The sequence below is a fragment of the Lithobates pipiens genome, unplaced genomic scaffold (assembly GCF_037356315.1).
Source record: "Lithobates pipiens isolate NorthernLeopardFrog02 unplaced genomic scaffold, aLitPip1_a1.2 Scaffold_18, whole genome shotgun sequence".
NCBI lineage: Eukaryota > Metazoa > Chordata > Amphibia > Anura > Ranidae > Lithobates > Lithobates pipiens.
Genome location: NW_027507758.1, coordinates 634,299,703 through 634,320,546, shown reverse-complemented (window position 1 = coordinate 634,320,546; position 20,844 = coordinate 634,299,703). Strand labels below are relative to the sequence as shown.

At 45.9% G+C, this 20,844-nt stretch overlaps 1 protein-coding gene across 1 annotated transcript in view; it reads left to right on the top strand.

The window, feature by feature from the left end:
• LOC143989539 (uncharacterized) overlaps positions 1-20,546 on the top strand; it is a 427,264-nt gene extending 406,718 nt beyond the window's left edge. The window contains exon 11 of the mRNA XM_077489700.1: positions 18,204-20,546. Within this exon, the coding sequence (XP_077345826.1) occupies positions 18,204-18,892 (689 nt within the window). The 3' untranslated portion in view covers positions 18,893-20,546. The remainder of the gene's footprint in view (positions 1-18,203) is intronic.
• Positions 20,547-20,844: the final 298 nt, after the last annotated feature.

Here is a 20,844-nt window from a genome sequence, read left to right as displayed (position 1 = left end):
GTCTAGGTGCTCAAAATAATATTATCTGCAGATCTACTGCTTCCACTTTACACCTACTTCATTGATCTCATGATGTTTATCAGTAAATGAAGTAAACTGATCCATGTGCAAATGCATATACAACATAAAGTGCTTTGTGCTCAAGATGATGTTCCCTGCAGATCCACTGCTTCCACTTTGCACCTACTTATTTAATCTTATAATATTTGCTGCTATATTAAATAAACTAAAAATCTGTGAAAATTCATGTAATCATACAATATTTTGTGCTCAGTATAGTGTTCTCTGCAAGTCCACTGCATCTACTTCAATAAACTTATTTTGCTAAAAAAAAAAAATCCACCAATCAATGAAAAGTTGATAAGGTGTAAAGTTCTCGGTGCTCTAAACTGTGTCAGCTGTAGTGTAGCCACGCCTTCTTCCACCTCTTACACACGTGATGGTGAGGGCGCCCCTTAGTGGTGCTTCCCCACTCACCAGAGCAATATGACTCCCAGCTAGGGTTGCCACCTTTTCTTCAAGCCAAACCCGAACATTTTCACGGCGCACGGCAATTTTTTTGTAGTACACGCTATAGGATTGTAAAATACATTGGGTTACCCAAAAAGAGTAGTAATGAAGTGTGCTACACAGGACAGTTGCTATAGCCAAATTGCATTAACAGTGGAGGGACTTAAATGGGCATGATTAAATAAAACAAAAGCATTTAGTGTACCCATAAAATATGATTCGATTAATAAAAGAAATGTCAGTGACAATAGCCTACCTTAAAATTGGACACTGTCAGCCAGCAGGGCAGTGGACAGTGTCAGTAGGGCAGTAAATGGTGTCAGTAGAGCAGTAAATGGTGTCAGTAGGACAGTGTACAGTGTCAGTAGGGCAGTGGACAGTGTCAGTAGGGCAGTACATGGTGTCATTAGGGCAGTAAATTGTGTCATTAGGGCAGTAAATGGTGTCAGTAGATCAGTGGACAGTGTCAGTAGAGCAGTAAATGGTGTCAGTAGGGTAGTAAATTGTGTCAGTAGATCAGTGGACAGTGTCAGTAGAGCAGTAAATGGTGTCAGTATGGCAGTAAATGGTGTCAGCAGGGCAGTAAATGGTGTCAGTAGGGCAGTAAATGGTGTCAGTAGAGCAGTGGACAGTGTCAGTAGGGCAGTGTACAGTGTCAGTAGAGCAGTAAATTGTGTCAGTAGGGCAGTGGACAGTGTCAGTAGGGCAGTGGACAGTGTCAGTAGAGCAGTAAATGGTATCAGTAGGGCAGTGGACAGTGTCAGTAGGGCAGTACATGGTGTCAGCAGGGCAGTAAATGGTGTCAGTAGGGCAGTAAATGGTGTCAGTAGGGCAGTGGACAGTGTCAGTAGAGCAGTAAATGGTGTCAGTAGAGCAGTGGACAGTGTCAGTAGGGCAGTGTACAGTGTCAGTAGAGCAGTAAATTGTGTCAGTAGGGCAGTAAATGGTGTCAGTAGGGCAGTGGACAGTGTCAGTAGAGCAGTAAATGGTATCAGTAGGGCAGTGGACAGTGTCAGTAGGGCAGTACATGGTGTCAGTAGGGCAGTACATGGTGTCAGTAGGGCAGTAAATGGTGTCAGTAGAGCAGTAAATGGTGTCAGTAGAGCAGTGGACAGTGTCAGTAGAGCAGTAAATGGTGTCAGTAGGGCAGTGGACAGTGTCAGTAAAGCAGTAAATGGTGTCAGTAGGGCAGTGGACAGTGTCAGTAGGGCAGTGGACAGTGTCAGTAGGGCACTAAATTGTGTCAGTAGGGTAGTAAATTGTGTCAGTAGAGCAGTTGACAGTGTCAGTAGGGCAGTGCGGTGCGGTGTGACAAGAGGGGGTGCGGTGTGACAGGAGGTGGTGCTGTGGTGTGACAGGAGGTGGTGCTGCGGTGTGACAGGAGGTGGTGCTGCGGTGTGACAGGAGGTGGTGCTGCGGCGTGACAGGAGGTGGTGCTGCGGCGTGACAGGAGGGGATGCGGTGTGACAGGAGGGGATGCGGTGTGACAGGAGGTGGTGCAGAGTGTGACAGGAGTTGGTGCAGAGTTGACAGGAGTTGGTGCAGAGTGTGACAGGAGGTGGTGCAGAGTGTGACAGGAGGTGGTGCAGAGTGTGACAGGAGGGGGTGCAGAGTGTGACAGGAGGTGGTGCAGAGTGTGACAGGAGGTGGTGCGATGTGACAGGATGGGGTGCAGAGTGTGACAGGAGGGGGTGCAGAGTGATAGGAGGGGGTGCAGAGTGACAGGAGGGGGTGCAGAGTGTGACAGGAGGGGGTGCAGAGTCTGACAGGAGGGGGTGCAGAGTCTGACAGGAGGGGGTGCAGAGTGACAGGAGGGGGTGCAGAGTGACAGGAGGGGGTGCGGTGTGACAGGAGGGGCCCGTGCAAATACAGAGGAGGGGTGCAATTACAGAGAAATGAGGGACAATTACAGATGAAAGGGGTGCAAATACAGAGGAGAGGGGAAATTACAGAGGAGGGGGGGCAGTTACAGAGGGGGTGGCAAACACAGAAGGGTCAAAACATAAGGGAGAGAGAGGCGACAGGCAGCTGCTGGTGCAGAAGTTTTTAATAAAATAAATGCTTAAAAGCAATCCACTCACTCTGCATGTCAGAGCTGTATATGTCAGTCTGTGAAGTTGGCTGTCCCATCCTCCCCTCCGCTCCACGCTGCTCTTATCACTGAATCGGGAAACTCATGTGAACTCATGTGAACTGTCAGCCTCTGATGATGGAGGCGTGGTTAAGCCTCTGGAATGCTCCGATTGGTCACAGCATCCCAGGCTGGCAGCTTACTGCAGTCTCCCCGCAGCTCTGTATCCTCGGCTTCCTCCAGCGATTCAGTGATAAGAGCAGATCGGAGGGGGGGATGGGACGTCCAACTTCACAGACTGACATATACAGCTCTGACATGGAGAGTGAGTGGATTGTTTGCTTTTAAGCATTTATTTTATTAAAACCTTCCGCACCAGCAGCTGTCTGTCGCCTCTCTCTCCCATATGTTTTGATTGCTCTGTAATTGCTCCCCCCGCCCGCCGCTCCGATGCCCCTGCTGTCCAGGTCCCCCTGTGTGCTGGGGCTCGTAAAAGGAGGCCCCATGGTACCCCTGTCAGCTGTCCGGGTGTGAGGCAGAGGGAAACCCGGGCACAGCCTCCTAAACCCGTACTGTCCGGGTCAAAACCGGACAGGTGGCAACCCTACTCCCAGCTTTTCATCTACCAGAGTCACCAACATCCTTCACACTCTCCTCACCTCCGATGGCAAAGGAATCGGATCCTCCTCGCTCACTCCTGCAAGTCTGCTGCGCTTTCTGTCATCTCCCTCCTAGACTCCTCCCCCCCACGATCACTGTTCCAGCAGGAGCTCCCCCTCTTCATACACACTCAGAGCTCCGCCTCTTCATACGCACTCAGAGCTCCGCCGCTTCATACACACTCAGGGAGGAGAGAAAGGGGAGGGATATACAGTACATACACACACAGCACAAGGCCGTGTTCACACTATGAGATGTTTCTTGGGGCTGCAGTTCCTCTGAGCTCCACAAGATGGTGATCTCACCTGTACCCAGACAGGAAGTCTCTATGGAATACAGGCAGGAAGTGATGCCAGATACAGACAGGAAGTGATGTAAGCAAAAGACAGAAAGTTCCATTTGGAAGGACGTAGAGATACTTCAGGAACTGGCAGAAGAGGAGACATTGCTGAATCTGAGGAGGTAATATGTAGATTAACCCCTTCAGGGGGATCAGTTGATGATTAATATACTTTGCTTCCAAAGCTGGCCATACATGGTTCAGTTTTATCGTTCATCCAGCGGGATGAGAGGAAAAAAGTGAAGCGATTCCCCCATCCACACATTGAAGGGGGGTGGGGGAATCCTCCCCGCTGCACTATTGTATTCTGACAATGGGGGCGCTCCTCCGCTCTCAGAATACACAGATCAGTGATGAAGCTATTGGTTGCAGCCTCTGATGGAGTGATTTTTATCCGGCAGTGACCACACATGGATGGAAATGTGACCGATCCCTGCTGAACCAGCTGAATTTCCATGTCTCTATGGTCACCATAAGTGACTTCCTCCCCTCCCCCTCATCTCCTTCATTATGTAAGTCATGCTGAGATCATCTCCCATTGGCTGAGAAATATTCTCATTTGTCTCTGAGCTCCTTCTTGCTATTCCTTGCCCTGCCTGTTGTTTCCTTGGATTGATTTTCTGTGTCGTGACCCCGGCTTCATCTCTTGGATGCGCTCGCCTGTTGCTTGTCCTGACCGTTATCCTGATTCCTGGGTCTCCTCCTCATCTCTCCTCCATATCCTCTTACACAGCTTTTCTCCTCACCTGCAGGGACTCTGCAGTGCACCAGCACTCAGCGAAATCCATCCCCACCATTAGGAGCTCTGGAAAAAATTGTCTGCTATTTACACTCCGTTCCTCCGCACGTCACCAAGAGCTTACTTTCACAGATTCCTGACAGATTTCTGTATGGTCAAAGTTCACTCTTCAGTTTAGGAGAGGAAGGACACACCCAGGAAAAATGATTTGATTTTCATGAAAGCCTCATATAAAGGACTCCTCAAATCTCCCCATCCAAATGTCCCTTCATCCAGAGTCAGCATGTCCTATGACATCACACTGATCTCACAGCTCCTCCTCCCAATATTCCTCCATCGGCCTTTTTTTTCTGGTGCACTTAGGATGTGGGCGGACCCTTGGCATCCTCACTAGCAAAGTATGACTGTTGTTCCTGCATTTATGTAATGACATCAGAATGCCCACTACAAGCTTTTAACCTGCATAGTGTGGTGGTCCTGTGTGAGTAAATTGTGCATTAGTCTGAAGTGGGGTTTTAATAAAACTGAATCCTGAATGGTGAGGTGAGGGGGGTTCTGGGAATATCATTTGATTTTACTATTTGTCTTCAGATCTAGAGTTTTCATCCTGTGAAGTCTGCAGATCATATGACCATCACATTGCCTCCACCTCCCTCCCTGATAGAATAGAGAAATACAAAGAAGATTCTAGAAGTCACCAGAGAGATGATGGAGGAGAGGTGAGGAGGATTCTGGGAATTCTGGGATATTATCCAGTAACAGACAAGGGATGTGCCTGGATGGTGACTGTATCATTGTGTGTGTCAGGTTCCTATAAGGTGTCAGGATGTCACTGTCTATTTCTCCATGGAGGAGTGGGAGTATTTAGAAGGACACAAGGATCTCTACAAGGACGTCATGATGGACAATCAGCCGCCCCTCACATCACCGGGTAAGAGGAGACTTTATTGTAAAGGAGAGAGCAGTACGGAGGCTCCACCTAGATCCCCCCATCATCTGATAAACACATAGAAACAATGTATTCAGTCAGTGTGTGTGTTTCCTACAGATGGATCCAGTAATGGGAACCCACTAGAGAGATGTCCCCATCCTCTGTATTCCCGGGATTCCACACAGGAAGATCACACCATCCCCCACCATCATCAGGTAGATGAGGAACAACCACTGATAGTATCATTAGGATCTGTACATTATCTGCATTGTTACCATTGATGTAATTTTTATTCTATATTCAGAGTGGAAACCTGAGAGATTCTAAAGTTAAAGAAGAGATAAAAGAGGAGGATGATGAGGATGGGGTGATGGAGGAGTCCGAGTATCTAAAAGAGCACAAAGATCTGTACCAGGACACCATGGTGGAGACATCCAAACGCAGAAACCCACCAGAGAGATGTCCCCGTCCTCTGTATTCCCAGGATTCCACACAGGAAGATCACACCAGCCCTCAACATCATCAGGTAGATGATTGACAATTATTGGTTGTTCTGATTTATACACAGCATGTTTATTACAATGAATGCTTTATTATATATTCAGAGTGGAAACCTCAGGGATGATAATATTGATGTTAAAGAAGAGTATAAAGAGGAGGATGAGGAGTATGGAGTGATGGAGTTTTCAGAAGGACACAAGGATAAGATGGAGCCACCTAATACCAGGAACCCACCAGAGAGATGTTCCCATCCTCTGTATTCCCGGGATTCCACACAGGAAGATCACACCATCCCTCACTGTTATAAGGTTGGTAGGATGTATCATCTAGAACATGAAATTGAATAGAGAAAGGGATTTATTTACTTAAGGTAAATCTACTGTGCACTACAGGCGAACTTGGAAGTGCAGTCGTTGTAGAGAAATCAGCAGAGCTTCCCCTCATTTCAGATCTCCAGCGACTGCACTGTGCACTTGTAGTGCGTATTGGTTTTGCCTTTAGTAAATCAACACCAATGTGTAGATTTTTTTTTAATGTGACGTCGCAATAATAAAGATTATATCTTATAGTTGATATTCTCTCTAATTTTCTTGATTTAGAGTGGAGATCCAATCGATATAGAATTTGAGGTTAAAGCAGAAGAAGAAGAGAGGTGTGTGAGGGATGATCAGCAGTCTATAGAGGAGGATGGAATAACGGGGACATTTATAGAGGAGGACACTCCTACAGAGATCAGCACAGGTGGGTCATTAACACTAAATATATTTCTCCACCCATACTGCTCACTGATTGGTCCAGAGTAGGGCATGGACTGGGTGATATCAGCCTGTAATCCCCTGATCACTTTCCTGAGCTGTGTTCCCTGTCCTGTATTTCTCTCAGATAATTTTCCTTCTCTGTGCTGCAGACACAATTTATGTATCTAGACTGCATTTATGGAGATTCTGGGGTTCAGCTGAAAGCAAAATGTTGATTTTCACCATAGGCTTTACTAGACCTACTGTAAGGACCTAGGGAATGTGCTTTGGGTCTTATGGCAAGATCTCTAACAGAACAATTCTCCCAGGCTTTCTTGCTCAGTTGTCTGCTGGCTGTTCCGGGTGGAGGGATATGTCTGTATAGTCACTGAGTGCAGTCTCAGGAGATGGGAGGCAGCGGTGTTGGACCTCTGCCACTTGTCTCATGTAAGCATTTAAGCTTCCACTTATTACTGAATACCAATATTATGAGTCCAGAACCCTGCACTGTATACTGTACATTACATAATTCTGATACTATAAAATCCTATTTGTTGTATCTTATATAATAAATTGTACATTACATAGTCCTTCTTTTGCACCCATTTCCTACCAGCTGGACATTTTATATCTGATAATTTGATTGGAGCATAGACTATTATATGGTGATAATAATGTGAAAACATCTTCAAACTCTGGAACCTTAAACAGAAAGGCATAATGAGGGAGGAGTCAAAAACTCAATAATGGTGGTCTTCAGGATCAGCCCAGTCTTCATCTTGGTTGTTCTCCCCCCATCCTCACTCTCTAGCCTCTGGTGGGACTCAGCCCCGCTGTTATTTATGACTAAATCATGGACTAAATAATTAAGTGCAGTACTTCTTGTGTTGTGAAGATGGCAATGAGTGATAAAGGGAGTGGGGCCACTCGTCCTATAATCCCCTCATCACTGTCACTCTTATAAAAGACAGTTCTCATAGTTTCCTCACTCTCTGACTAAGGTCCATGAATGAAATTAACTGGTAGGAGATTCAGAGATGTAGGGCTGAAACAACTAATTGATTATGACAACAGTTGTCAACTATTTTCAGAAACAGTTGGTAAGTCGATTAATTAGCCTGCATACAGAATGCATTATTTCTTTACATATCAGTAAATACAGCTCAGTACACCATCCATACCTGTCAGTAAATGCCTGAGAACTTGATTGTGTGAGAAGCAATGCCTCATGGGATATGTAGTCCTGGGCAAGAGAAGGAAGCAAGTGATTCTAAAGGCAGAAGATTTTTTTTATCTTCTTGTAGGGGAACACTATACTACACTTTGTATCTTCCTATAGGAGAACGCTATACTATAATTTGTGGCTTCCTATAGGGGAACTTTATACTATACTTTGTGGCTTCCTATAGGGCAACTTTATATTATACTTTGTGGCTTCCTATAGGGGAACTCTATACTATACTTTGTGGCTTCCTATAGTTCTAGTTCTTCTTTTCTGTCTATTGGTGGGTCTCGTTACTTCCGTAGTCTGTGGTGTGCAGGCAGTGAGATGATGTGCTGTAACCTCTAGCAACCAATCAGTGAGCCGTAATGATGCGCTGCAATGTCTAGCAACCAATTAGGGAGCATTAATAATTTGCAAATAATCTCTAGCAACCAGTGAGTGAATGATGTGCAGTAACCTTGAGCAACCAGTCAGTGAACAGTAATGATCTGCTGTACTCTCTAGCAAGCAATCAGTGAGCAATAATAATTTGCAGTAACCTCTAGCAACAAATCAGTTTGTAGTAATGATGTGCAGTAACCTCTAGCAAACAATAGGTAAGCGGTAATTATGTGCAGTATCATCTAGCAACCAATCGGTGAGCAATAATAATGTGTGCAATGGACAGTGTAGGAGTCAAGTGGGTCAGTGTAGTGGTCAGCATAGGAATCGGGTAGGTCAGGGTAGTGGTTAGTATAGGAATCAGGTAGTTCAGTGTAGTGGTCAGTATAGGAATCGGGTAGGTCAGTGTAGTGGTCAGTATATTAATGGCCAATGTAGGACTCAGACAGGTCAGTATAGGAATCAGGTAGGTTAGTATAGGAATCAGGTTGGTCAGTATTACTGTACTAGCTGAAGGGACTCAGAGCATTCTAAAAATCCACGGGTTAGGGGGCGCAAATCTCTTGCCCTGCCCCGGGTGCTGACAACCCATGCTACACCACTGTGTGTATGGGCCGAAATAAGTGACATCAGATGCAGGGAGCTTGTACCCATCTACCTGTCTATGACAAGGGAGTATGTCATCCATCATATTATATTACACTCCTGTCTGATAATCTGCAAAATAGATTTTCTCAAGTGGTCTTCCAGGACGGCACCCTGAGAGATGACTGGTCACACCTGACAGGAAACACAATCAACAAACAGGTTAAAACCCCCACCCCTCCCTGTGCTCCTCAGTTCTTGATTGTGTTTCTCCACAGAGAAACCATTTGTTTTTTTTCTTATAGACCTGAAGCCGTGGGCTGGTGGTCTCCCCCTGGGTGCCGGGGCCACAGGCTTGTGAAGTCTTTGGGTCCGGTGGGGCTTGCCTTTCCTGGGGGGGTCTTTCCACTTTTTTGGGGGGTGGCAGTTTTGGGACGAGCCCCCCTGAGACCTGAAGAACCCTGTGTACTGTGGGGTACCCAGAACTTCAGGGACCATTTTCCTGTTCCTCCCCCCTTACCTGGTGGGCATCCATTCAGTGGGGCAGAGCCACCGATCGGGTCTCCCTTGGGGCGCCAGGTATGGCATACCCCCGAATCCTGGCACTCCTGCAGAAGGTCGCGCGGGTGACTGGCAGTGAGAGATGTCGCCATTCGGATGAGTTGAGAGGATTTGGTGCCATCTTGCTGGTTACAGGAATAGGAATTTCTCTGCTTCCTCCTTAGCAGCAGAAATTATGTCGCCATGCCTCACTTCTGGTCCGGGGCTGACTGGCGGTGGAGCAGGCATCCAAATCTTTCTCTTACTGGATCATCAGTACCAGGCAGTGGTGACAAGATGGAAAGAGAGGGTACAGGGTAAACATGCAAACTCCAAACTTCCTGAAAGAAAACTTTTGAAGTTTTTAAAACATGGAAACGTAGGTACCCCTTCGAGGAGGAAGAGGAAGAGAGATTATTGAAGACACCTAGATTAGATGCTTCCCTGGCTCAAGAGTCCAAGCAATCCAACCTCTCATTTGAGGATGCAGGCATCATCCGGGACCAGATGGATCGATGAGCCGAGACCCTCTTGCGCAGAGCTGGGGAAGCCAATGCAGCGGCTATGAGCCCTGCCTTGGCTTTGGCTTTTGTGGCGAGGAACGCAGACATGTGGGTTGAATACGACATGAGCAACTCCAAACAGTACAGAACCAGACCTCCCAGACCAGTATTCAGAGATTCCTCCAAGGCAGACCTCACCAGGCGCCATTGCAGTAACCACACGTGCACCTCGCATGGAGGATAGTGTCCCTACTACTCCGCCTGACTCTCACATTCCACTTACGGAACCCAAAAACCTCTCAGGGACCCCGACAGCCTTTAGGATTGACATGGTTGGTCCTTCACAACCCTTGGGCTGCTTTGAAAAAGACCTCTGCATTATGCTTCAGGCTTTTCCCACGAGGTGGGACATTGAGGCCCTAATCTTTCGTACAGAGGAGGCACACAGCAGAGATATGGTGGCGGTGAGAACAGAACTGCACTCTCTCACAGAATGCATGGATACGAAGGAGGCCTTGGCCTTCTCCCTGGAACTCAGGGTGTCAGCCCTGGAGTGCTCTCAGGCCTCCTAAGTTGCCACGGCCAGAGAGATGCAGCTTCACCTGGAGGACCGCAGCCGTCGAAACAACTTATGACTGCGGGGGACTCCAGGAGTGCACTAGTGTGGAGGACCTGGCTCCTACAGTCACGGCTATCTTTCATAATATTATGGAAGCTCCCTCACCGACAATAGAGAGATCGGGTGCACAGAGCCCTCGGACCTAAATCAACAGATCCAGACAGGCCCTGGGACGTTGTGTGTAGATTGCACCAATACTCGCAGAAAGACACCATCCTCCGTAAGGCCTGGGACCATCGTCCAAACGAATTTGATGGAGCTAGCATCCAAATCCTTCCTGACTTATCGAGAGCGACACTACAGAGAAGAGCCCTGTTGAAGCCGGTACTAGAAACGGCAAGACATCATGACTGCACCTACAGATGGGGATACCCCTTGGCGGTTACATTCTGGAAGGCATAGGCATCATTCATGCTCCGCTCCCCTGCAGATCTGCCTGCACTTTTCACATTTATGGATGCTGAAACCGTGAGCGTACAGAACTGTCTACATATCATCCACTGGCCATCCAGCTGCACAGGTTCCTCTACGACCCAGCACAACCAGCCTACCTGCTCTACCAGGCAACATTCCCGGGCACCGCCGGCAGAACGGACACATGAGTCATAAACACCCCCTCTCCCTGGGCACAGATTTCAAATCCCACGCCAGCTAACTGTCCACCTCCCCATGTGTTGTCCATCTCACTGTGCCGTACTTCACAGACCACTCACTGCCCATTTACCCCCATTTTCTGAGAGACTTGTGACAACTCTGTGACTCCCATAGCAAGACGACTGACATGTTTTTGCCCCACCACCTTGAGAAGCGATCCCTCCTTCTGGGGCCGGGGCCAGTGACCCCAATCATAGTTTGGAGCATATGGCACTTTATTGCACTGGATGGGCAACTTCAGGAGAATATCATCTACATGATTCCCTATAGCTCACCCCCCCAAGATTCGGGTCCGGAATACACGCCCTGGATAGAACTGCCAGACAAGGGGAGAGAAGAGCCCACGCTCCTATGAACTGCAGAATGGCCACTAATCTACTTAGACATCAGACGCATGTGTAATGTATAATAAATATTAACGCTGCATTTATTTCTAGGTCTGAGTTATGGGGGGAGCTGTCCTTGCAACGTCAGGCATACGTGGCTGCGGGGAGCCCCCACTAACACTGAACTTTCCCAACAGTTAGATTTTGGGCATTAATGTTTTTACTGGCCTGCTGAGGACAGATCTGGGGGATGGTACTGGAGAACATGGAGAGAAAAGGAGGGCAAACAGCCCGGACAGGATTCTTCAAGGAGGAACAAAACAATTTTTTTAGGAAAAAATAATAATTACTTTATTATAAATAATTCCACCATCTAGAAAAGATTTTATAAAAAATAAAACAGATTCCTCCACCTACCTTTCCCACTCCCTCCCCATCCTAACCATTGCCATGGAGGTTCTAAATGTGATCTCGCTCAACGCCAAGGGCCTTAACACACCCGAGAAAAGACAGATGCTTCTACAAGACCTGCATCATCTTAAATCAGATGTGGCCTTCATACAGAAGACACATTTTAAGGATGACAAATTACCCATTCTTAAAGTGGTACAGGCTTACCTGTAGGTGCAAGAAATATCTCCTTAACCTACACGGTTAAGGAAATCTTTGCAAGAAAGACGTCACCAATGTCTACAGCGCACGCACGCTGTAGACAATGGCGCAGGCGCACTGAGCATGCCATTTAATGAATGTGATCATGCTGTCATTGATGGCTGCCGCGCACATTCTGGCCAGTCACAGCGCCGGAGCCGCAATACACGGAAGTCACTCCGGGTCTCATGGCGGCGACGGAGGAGGTGACCGTGGACCGATGCGGGGGCTTTGATCTCAGGTAAGTAATTCTTAGATTTTATCTTAGAACCAATGACACCCCAGACTGTGACCCTGGCATTATCTGGGAGGCACACAAGGCAATTATTCATGGTGTGTTGATTAAAGCGGATCAGGATCAAGCGTAAATGAACCAAACAACTTAAGACCCTACTTGCAGACCTTGCTGCTCTAGAGATCCGTTGTAAACGGACACAGTCCCCCTCTTTATCGAGAGACTCCCTTGTCAAACGTACACAAATTTCAGACTTCCTACAATTTAAAGCCAAGACAGCACTACAGGTATGCAGGAAGTTTTCTTATGAATGTGGAGATAAGTATGGGAAACTACTAGCCAGAACCTTGCGAGAACATAAACTAGCAACATATATCCCACATCTAGTACCTCCCAACAGACCAAAGGTTACGAAACCCCAGAATATAACAACAGAATTCCGGGAATTCTATAATTCCTTATATAATCTGATGCCCAAACTCCCCCACTCAAGACCAGATAGATTCTTATCTATCATCATCACTCATGCCCCGACTATCAGACGTAGACAAATGTGTAGAAACAGAACAAAACTCTGGATAGCCGCACTCCGGATTGTGTAAAAATTAGATGCCTTTATTTCTTCAAAATGCAAGTGCAAAACTCCATTGAACAAAATGTCACAGCAAAAAGGGAACAAAAAAGGATTTTTGAATAAAATTTCTAACGCGTTTCACGCTACAAACAGCGCTTACTCATAGCTGCTATCAGACGTAGACAAAGACATCCTTGAAGACCCCATCACTATAGAGGAACTCCAGGGAGCTGTTGGTGCTACTAAGCAGGGTAAAGCACCCGGCCTGGGTGGTCTTATGGCCCAATATTACAACCCTACTTCCTAACTTGATGAAAGCGTTTTGAGAGATACGGCATTCTCTCAAATCTCCAGATTAATTTCTCCAAGTCGGAAGCAATGGGGGTTAATCTTCCACAAATATCTATCGTACAGTTACAAAACAATTTTAAATTAAAATGGACTGACAAAGCACTGACGCACTTGGGCATATTAGTCCCCCCCAACATAGCCAAAATCTTTGAGCTAAACTTCCCTCCACTACTTTGAAAAGTTAAGCAGCTCCTAGACAAATGGAACGCCGGGCTTTATTCTTGGTTTGGTCGCTGCAACATTATCAAAATGAGCATCCTCCCCAATTTTCTTTATCTTCTACAGGTGCTGCCAGTCCATATTACATCTAGATATTTCAAGCAGATCCAAACGCTATTCTTTGATTTCATTTGGGCTCACAAACATCCACAGCTACAACGTAACCAGTTAATGCTACCTAAGCATTAAGGGGGATTGGCAGTACCGGACATACGCAAGTACTACCAAGCTATATATTTGAATAGGCTGATATTTGTTTGCCTCCCTTCTAAGGGAGATGAAGAACCAACCTCTAATAGGCAACACAGCCAAACTCTACTCAGTCCTGCTCACATCCACCCACATAATTACTCAGACGTCACCCCTGTACCTAATTTTGGGGAAACCCATTTTCCATGCCAAATTCCGGAACCTCACACAAGCCTCACAATATATAGATGCAGGAACATGGCCGACAGTCTCGACGTTGGTGGACCAGTTGGGTTTTTTCCGACTAGGATTTTGGAGTGCGTCCAGATTACTCACTTCCACAGAACCCTCCCGGCCCGGGAATCTTTTCCAGACCCCTTACCACTTTCGAAGAATTATGTTCGGAGAGGGGAGCACTGCCCCGCGCACTCTCTGCCGACTATGACTTATTAGTCACCTCTGCAGAACCCCATTAATTTAACTGCATACGAGAATGGGAACGTGACCTAGGTAAAACTTTCAGTACAACACAACGACAACACATCCTCAGGTTCACGTACAAATCATCTATTTGCATGAGAACGCAAGAGACTCATTTTTCAGATTCTCACCAGGTGGTACAGAACTCCAGTGAGACTGAAGAAAATCTTTCCAGACACTTCTGACAAGTGTTGGAGATGCTAGGGAGACAAGGGCACCATCCTACATATTTTTTGGACCTGCCCCAAATTACAACACTTTTGGACGGAGATCCAGCGTATCCTTAAAAAAATTCACAGAACGCAAAATACCGGAGGACCCAGAATTCTACCTCCTCCATGCTTCCAATATACCAGGGAAGATATACAAAAAATCTGTCATTCGCCACATCCTTGACGCTGCTAAGGCATGCATCCCTCTTAAGTGGAAATCCCCACAACCTCCGACACTATGGATGTGGATTCGTAAAGTAAGGGAAATAAGTAGAATGGAAGATTTAGTTCTCAGTGGGAAATAATTACTCAGAGTCCCCACATCCTTCAGATTGAAAGAGAGGGCTACAGATTGGAGTTTCTTTCCCTACCTCCCCCAAGTTTCCTTTAAACCCACTTACCCAGGGACCCTCTCTTACACAGCGTCGGACAGCTGACAGAGCAGGGGGGTCATAGTGCCAGTACCAGTAGGACAGTGTGGACAGGGATTTTTTTTTTCCACATCTTCATAGTCTCAATGACTTTGGGAAAGTACTGCCTCATAATAAATCTAAGGAAGTTAAATACGTTCCTGCAGTACAAGAGGTTCCGCAAGGAAAGCGTCTATACTCACAGAAGGCACCTTCTGAAAGGTGTATTTATGATACCGATTATACTTGAAGGATGCCTATCTTCACGTCCCTATTTTTCCAGAGCACCAGGCCTTTCAAAGGTTTGCGATCCCCTCAGAGCAGGGAGTGCAGCACTGGGAGTTTTCTGCCCTACCCTTTGGACTGGCAGCCAGTCCGGGAGTGTTTACAAAGATCCTGGCAGAGGTGGTTGCATTCCTTCATCTCCAAGGGGTAACGCTGATCCCCTATCTCGACGATACTGGTTTACAACCAGAATCGAGATCACCTTCTCCCCGACCTGGCCAAGGTAGTGAGTACCTTGGAGTCCCTGGTGTGGATCATCAGCCAGGAGAAATCCTCGCTGGTTCCTGCCCAGACCAAGATCAATCTAGGGTTCCGTGTGGATTCAACAGCACAGAAGCTTGTTTTGCCCCAGGGGAAGGTAGAGGGTCTTATTTTAGCAGTAGCGTCCCTTCTAGATGTAGAAGAGGTCTCTTACAGAAGGGTCATGTGAATTCTCGGGCTGATAACATCCTGTATCCCAGCGGTCCCATGGGCTCAACTCCATTCTAGGACTCTCCAGCAATTTCTCCTGGGATGGGAAAAGAGGAACACTGGACCACAAGCTTCTCATTCCAGCAAGGGTGAAGGAGTCTCAACAGTGGTGGCTCTATCCTCAGAGGTTGTGGGAGGGCCACCTTTGGGCCACATTCCAATCCCTGGGAAATTGGTCCATAGCTCCCCCTCAGCGTCTTCCGGACAGGCAAGACCTTCTCCTTCAGGGCCCGGTCTGCCACCCAGATCCCGGCTGATGGCTTGGCTCTTGAAAGGGAGAGCCTGCGAAAAGGGGGTGTTCTGACAGAATAATCGACACCCTTCTTTTGAGTAGGAAGCCGGTTACTAGGCGTATTTACACAAAAGTCTGTGGAGTCTTCTCGCACTGGTGCCAGGCGAAGGGGACTCCCCAACAGGAGATCCCTGCCATCCTGGATTTTCTCCAGGATGACGCGGATCAGGGGCTGGCAACCAAGACACTTGGGGTTCAAGTCGCAGCCTTGTCCTGTTTTTTGGACAGGAGATTGGGCTCTGGATCCCCTAATTAAAAGGTTCTTGTCAGCCAGAGATAGACTGTCCCCAGTGCAGATGAGCAAGTTTCTGCCCTGGGACCTTACATTAGTCTTGGAAGCCCTAACCAGAGCACTGTTCGAGCCGTTAGCTCTTATACCTCTTAAGTTGCTTACCCTAAAGACAGCCTTCCTGCTGGCGGTTACAATGGCCAGGAGGATAAGCGACATTCCGGCTCTGTCAATAAAAGACCCCTTTTTTTATTATTTGATGACAGGGTTGTACTCAGGCAGGACCCCCTGTATCTCCCGAAGGTAGCCTCTAATGCCGCGTACACACGAGCGGATTGTATGGCGTACTTAGTCCGTCGAAACACATTTCAGCGGACAATCCGCTCGTGTGTGGGCTTCAGCGGACTTTTTCAGCATGCAGTCCAGAGTACTAAGTATTTCGGTTTTTTCGAAATTCTGTCCGTCGTACTTTGGTTTCAGCGGACAATATGGTCGTCAGTATGCTAGTTCGACGGACTAAGAATGGCGCATGCCCAGAAAGGATTTACACGGCGGAAGGGTGCTTTGCTGTGTCTTGGACTTCCTATTTCTAGTCCCGTCGTACGTGCTGTACACGTCATCGTGCAAGCTTTCGACGGACTGTTTGTGCATCCGTGTGTGGTCAAGTCCGTTCAGTGGAAAGTACGACGGACTGTCTGTCGGATTGTATGACGAACTAAGTACGCCATACAATCCGCTCGTGTGTACGCGGCATAAGTTCCACAGAACTCAAGAGATTGTCCTTCCTTCATTTTGCACCAATCCTCAGAATAAGAGAGGAAGTTCCTTTCATTGTTTAGATGTCAGACATTGTCTGTTGGCTTATTTAGATAAAGTAAAAGAGTTTAGAAGGTCCAGCCATTTGTTAGTTAATTTTTCTGGCCAGTCAGCAAGCGTCTAAAGCATCCATAGCAAGATGGGTCTAGAAGACTATTACTTTAGCCTATGATCAGGCTGGTAGGGCAGCCCGAATGATCTTTAAAGCTCATTCTACTCTGTCTCTGTCGACCTCTTGGGCAGAAAGGGCTGGAGCATCGGTGGAGCAAATATGCAGAGCAACGACATGGACAAGCCAGACCACCTTCCTGAGAGACTATAGGGTGGAGTTGCTGTCACCTCAGGATCTGGCGTTTGGTAGGAAGGTCCTACAAGCTGTTTCCCGCCCTAAGGTAGGCCTGAGCTACTTGCTCTTCTCTCAGGGTGCCGTCCTGAAAGATGACTTGAGAAAATGACCAGTTACACTTACCGGTAATGGTGTTTCTGGGAAGTCTTCCAGGACGGCAGGCCTACTTCCCACCTGCTCTTTTGGCATGTTTGTTTTTGTATGGAGTTTTGAGGTGTTTCACTCTCGTGCACTGGTGTGGGTCGATACTTTTTCACAACTGAGAAACACAGGGAGGGGCGGGGGTGTTAACCTCTTTGTTGATTGTGTTTCCTTTCAGGTGGGACCAGTCATCTCTCATTGTGCCGTCCTGGAAGACGTCCCAGAAACTCCATTACCGGTAAGTGTAACTGGTAATTTTTATGTCTTTTTTACATTTTAATAATGTTGATCTCTGATTCTGATATGTAGCAGATTCTCCCTCCTAATAATACATCTATCTGTCTGTTATTCTCAGAGTGGATTAAATATCCAACTATATATCTGGATATTTATATTTACCGCTGTATATAGATATTCAAGAATATTAACTCAATTATACACCAACCTTTTTTTGATGTTTTTTTTTTATCCAATTAATCAAAACAATAATCGGCCAACTAATCAGTTATGAAAATAATCATTAGTTGCCGCCCTACAGAGGACCCATTTACTAGTTACCTTGAGGGGGGAATTGTAAGATCCTCAAAGACAAAGCTGCCTGATGTGGGCGGAGTCCTGGTTTAGGGGAACCAATCAGCTCATGTCTAGTAATAATCTTTGTATTTCTATTTTAGTAGATGGACGGGAGATGAGGAAAACCTCAGAGGATTGTCTCACTTTGTCTCCAGACTGTAAAGTAGAAGATGAGGACATCACACAGTATAGTCCAGGAGAAAACCCGACTACCTCAAATGTCCATCCGGCACCACACAGTGTAGATGGACCATCGTATTCCTCTTATCCTGAGGAACCTCTGACTGTGAGGGACGGGGCCGTCCTTCCAACAGATAAGAGATTTTCATGTGATGAGTGCGGGAAATGTTTCCGTTCAAAATACGATCTTGATGCGCATAAAAGAACTCACACAGGGGAGAAGCCACATTCCTGTTCTGAGTGCGGGAAGTGTTTCAATTCTAAATCACATCTTAATGTGCATAAAAGATCTCACACAGGAGAGAAGCCGCATTCCTGTCCTGAGTGCGGGAAAAGCTTTATACAGAAATCAGACCTTGTCATACATCAGAGATCTCACACGGGGGAAAAGCCTTATTCCTGTCCTGAGTGCGGGAAATGTTTTTCACAGAAGGCCAGTCTTTCCACACATCAGAGATCTCACACGGGACAGAAGCCGTATTTCTGTTCTGAGTGTGGGAAATGTTTTTCACAGAAGGTCAGTCTTTCCACACATCGGAGATCTCACACGGGGCAGAAGCCGTATTCCTGTCCTGAGTGCGGGAAATGTTTTTCAGTGAAGTTCAGTCTTTCCACACATCGGAGATCTCACACGGGGGAGAAGCCGTATTCCTGTCCTGAGTGCGGGAAATGTTTTTCAGTGAAGTCCCACCTTAACAGACATCAGAGATGTCACACAGGGGAGAAGCCGTATTCCTGTCCTGAGTGTGGGAAATGTTTTTTAGTGAAATCCAATCTTTCCATACATCAGAGATCTCACACAGGGGAGAAGCCGTACTCCTGTCCTGAGTGCGGAAAATGTTTTTCACAGAAGCCCCATCTTGACACACATCAGAGATCTCACACGGGGGAGAAGCCGTATTCCTGTCCTGAGTGAGGGAATTGTTCCTCACTGAAGTTCTGTCTTCCTGTACATTAGGGATCCCACACAACCCTCGAAGGTGTATAAGGGCCTTGAGTGTGGGAAATGTCTTCTATATGAATGTTGCTGGACATCACAGCTCTCATGTGGGGAAGAAGCACACCCTGATATACACCTCAGATATACTCCATGGCTGATCTTCATCATGGAAGAAACAGTTCATAAGGAGATCAGAGATCACCAAAGACATGGATGAAGTGTTGTACAGTGTTGGCCATTGATAGCAGTAGAAAAATACAAATGGAGTCATTACCTATCATTGGCTGAGAACATTTTGTGGTGTAAGATTTCACAAACACTTAGAGGTCTGTTTTAAAAAAAAATTGTTGAGCTATGATGAATATTGGCCGTATTTTATTTCATCCACTGATTTCCTTGACTCCATGTAATGACCATAATGCAGTATTGCACTAATTGAGGTATTTCAGGAAAAAGATCTGATTATGGCCACTAGATGGAGCTGATTATCATAGGGAATCACTGTGTTATTATTATTATTATTATTCAGGATTTATATAGCGGCAACAATTTATGCAGCGCTTTACAATATAAAAAGGAGACAATACAGTTACAATACAATAAAATACAAGAGGATTAAGAGGGTCCTGCTCAGAAGAGCTTACAATCTAATAGTTAAATCACAGCCAGAAATTGTAACAGCTGGATGTATGATTGTCACATTAGTCCAATTTTTTTTAAAAATAGACCTTATTTTGCTTCATCAGGCAAGGCTTCATACTAATACCTGAGGTTATACTCATATACTTATGAGAGTACAGTACCCATTGACGGGTATAAGTTAAAAAAGCCAAAAATATTAGACTAACCACTGATTTAAAATTAAAAATACTATGTTTGGACTTTATATGGCGCTAAGTATAAAAGCAATTATCTCCAGTTAGTGGAAAATGTAGTATTTTCTAGTTGAAATCAATGGAAATTATTCGACCAGCAAATAGCCAATTAAACTAAATTTTCCCCTCATTCACACAGAAGGAATGTACATGTATTTTCAACCGGCAAATTGCTGTACAATTTTATATGGATAGGCCCGTAAATGTCAGGAGACATTTATATAAAGATGGGAAGTATGTAGCAGATAAATGAATAGACCTCCTAGCAATGCTTTTACCAGGCTGCAGCTAGGGGGAGCTCTAATGTTTAAAGTGTGACCACAGCAGAGTGATCCCATCTAGCTCACATTAACCCTTTCACCGCCAGAGCTGGTTTTCCATTATTTTTGCACACATGTTAAAATGCAGATTTTGGGCCTGAAGATCAGATAAAACCCCCAAACATATATTTTCTGAAAGCAGAGGCCCTGGAGAATAAAAATAAGGTGTTCCTCGTACACAAATGTCACCTTCATATCTGGGCTTATTTTCTACTTTTCCCACATTTTCAATGGTGTGATCTTTTCTACAATATTTTGTTATAATAATGTAAGACGTTGTGTATTGTATTGTACACAAATTAATAATGACTCCGCCTCCACCTTCCAGACAAGTCAGTTTCCTGACCATTTGGATTTCTACCTTTTACTATTTCCTAATTTTATGACTGCAATCTTGTTAAAAGTAAAATTATAATAAAAAATATAAAAATAAAAGTTGTGTGTGTCGGTGCAATAATGAAAATCTTCGGTACCCAAAAATGTCTCATAGGTGATGCTTTAAAATCCTTTACAGGTCATCAGTTTAGATTTAAACATAAATAACGGCCCAGAGTGCAGGAGTCAGGAACATGTCATATACATCCCTGTGTATAGAGTGCGGTGGTCAGGAACATGTCATATACAGCCCTGTGTATAGAGTGCGGCGGTCAGGAACATGTCATATACAGCCCTGTGTATAGAGTGCAGTGGTCAGGAACATGTCATATACAGCCCTGTGTATAGAGTGCAGTGG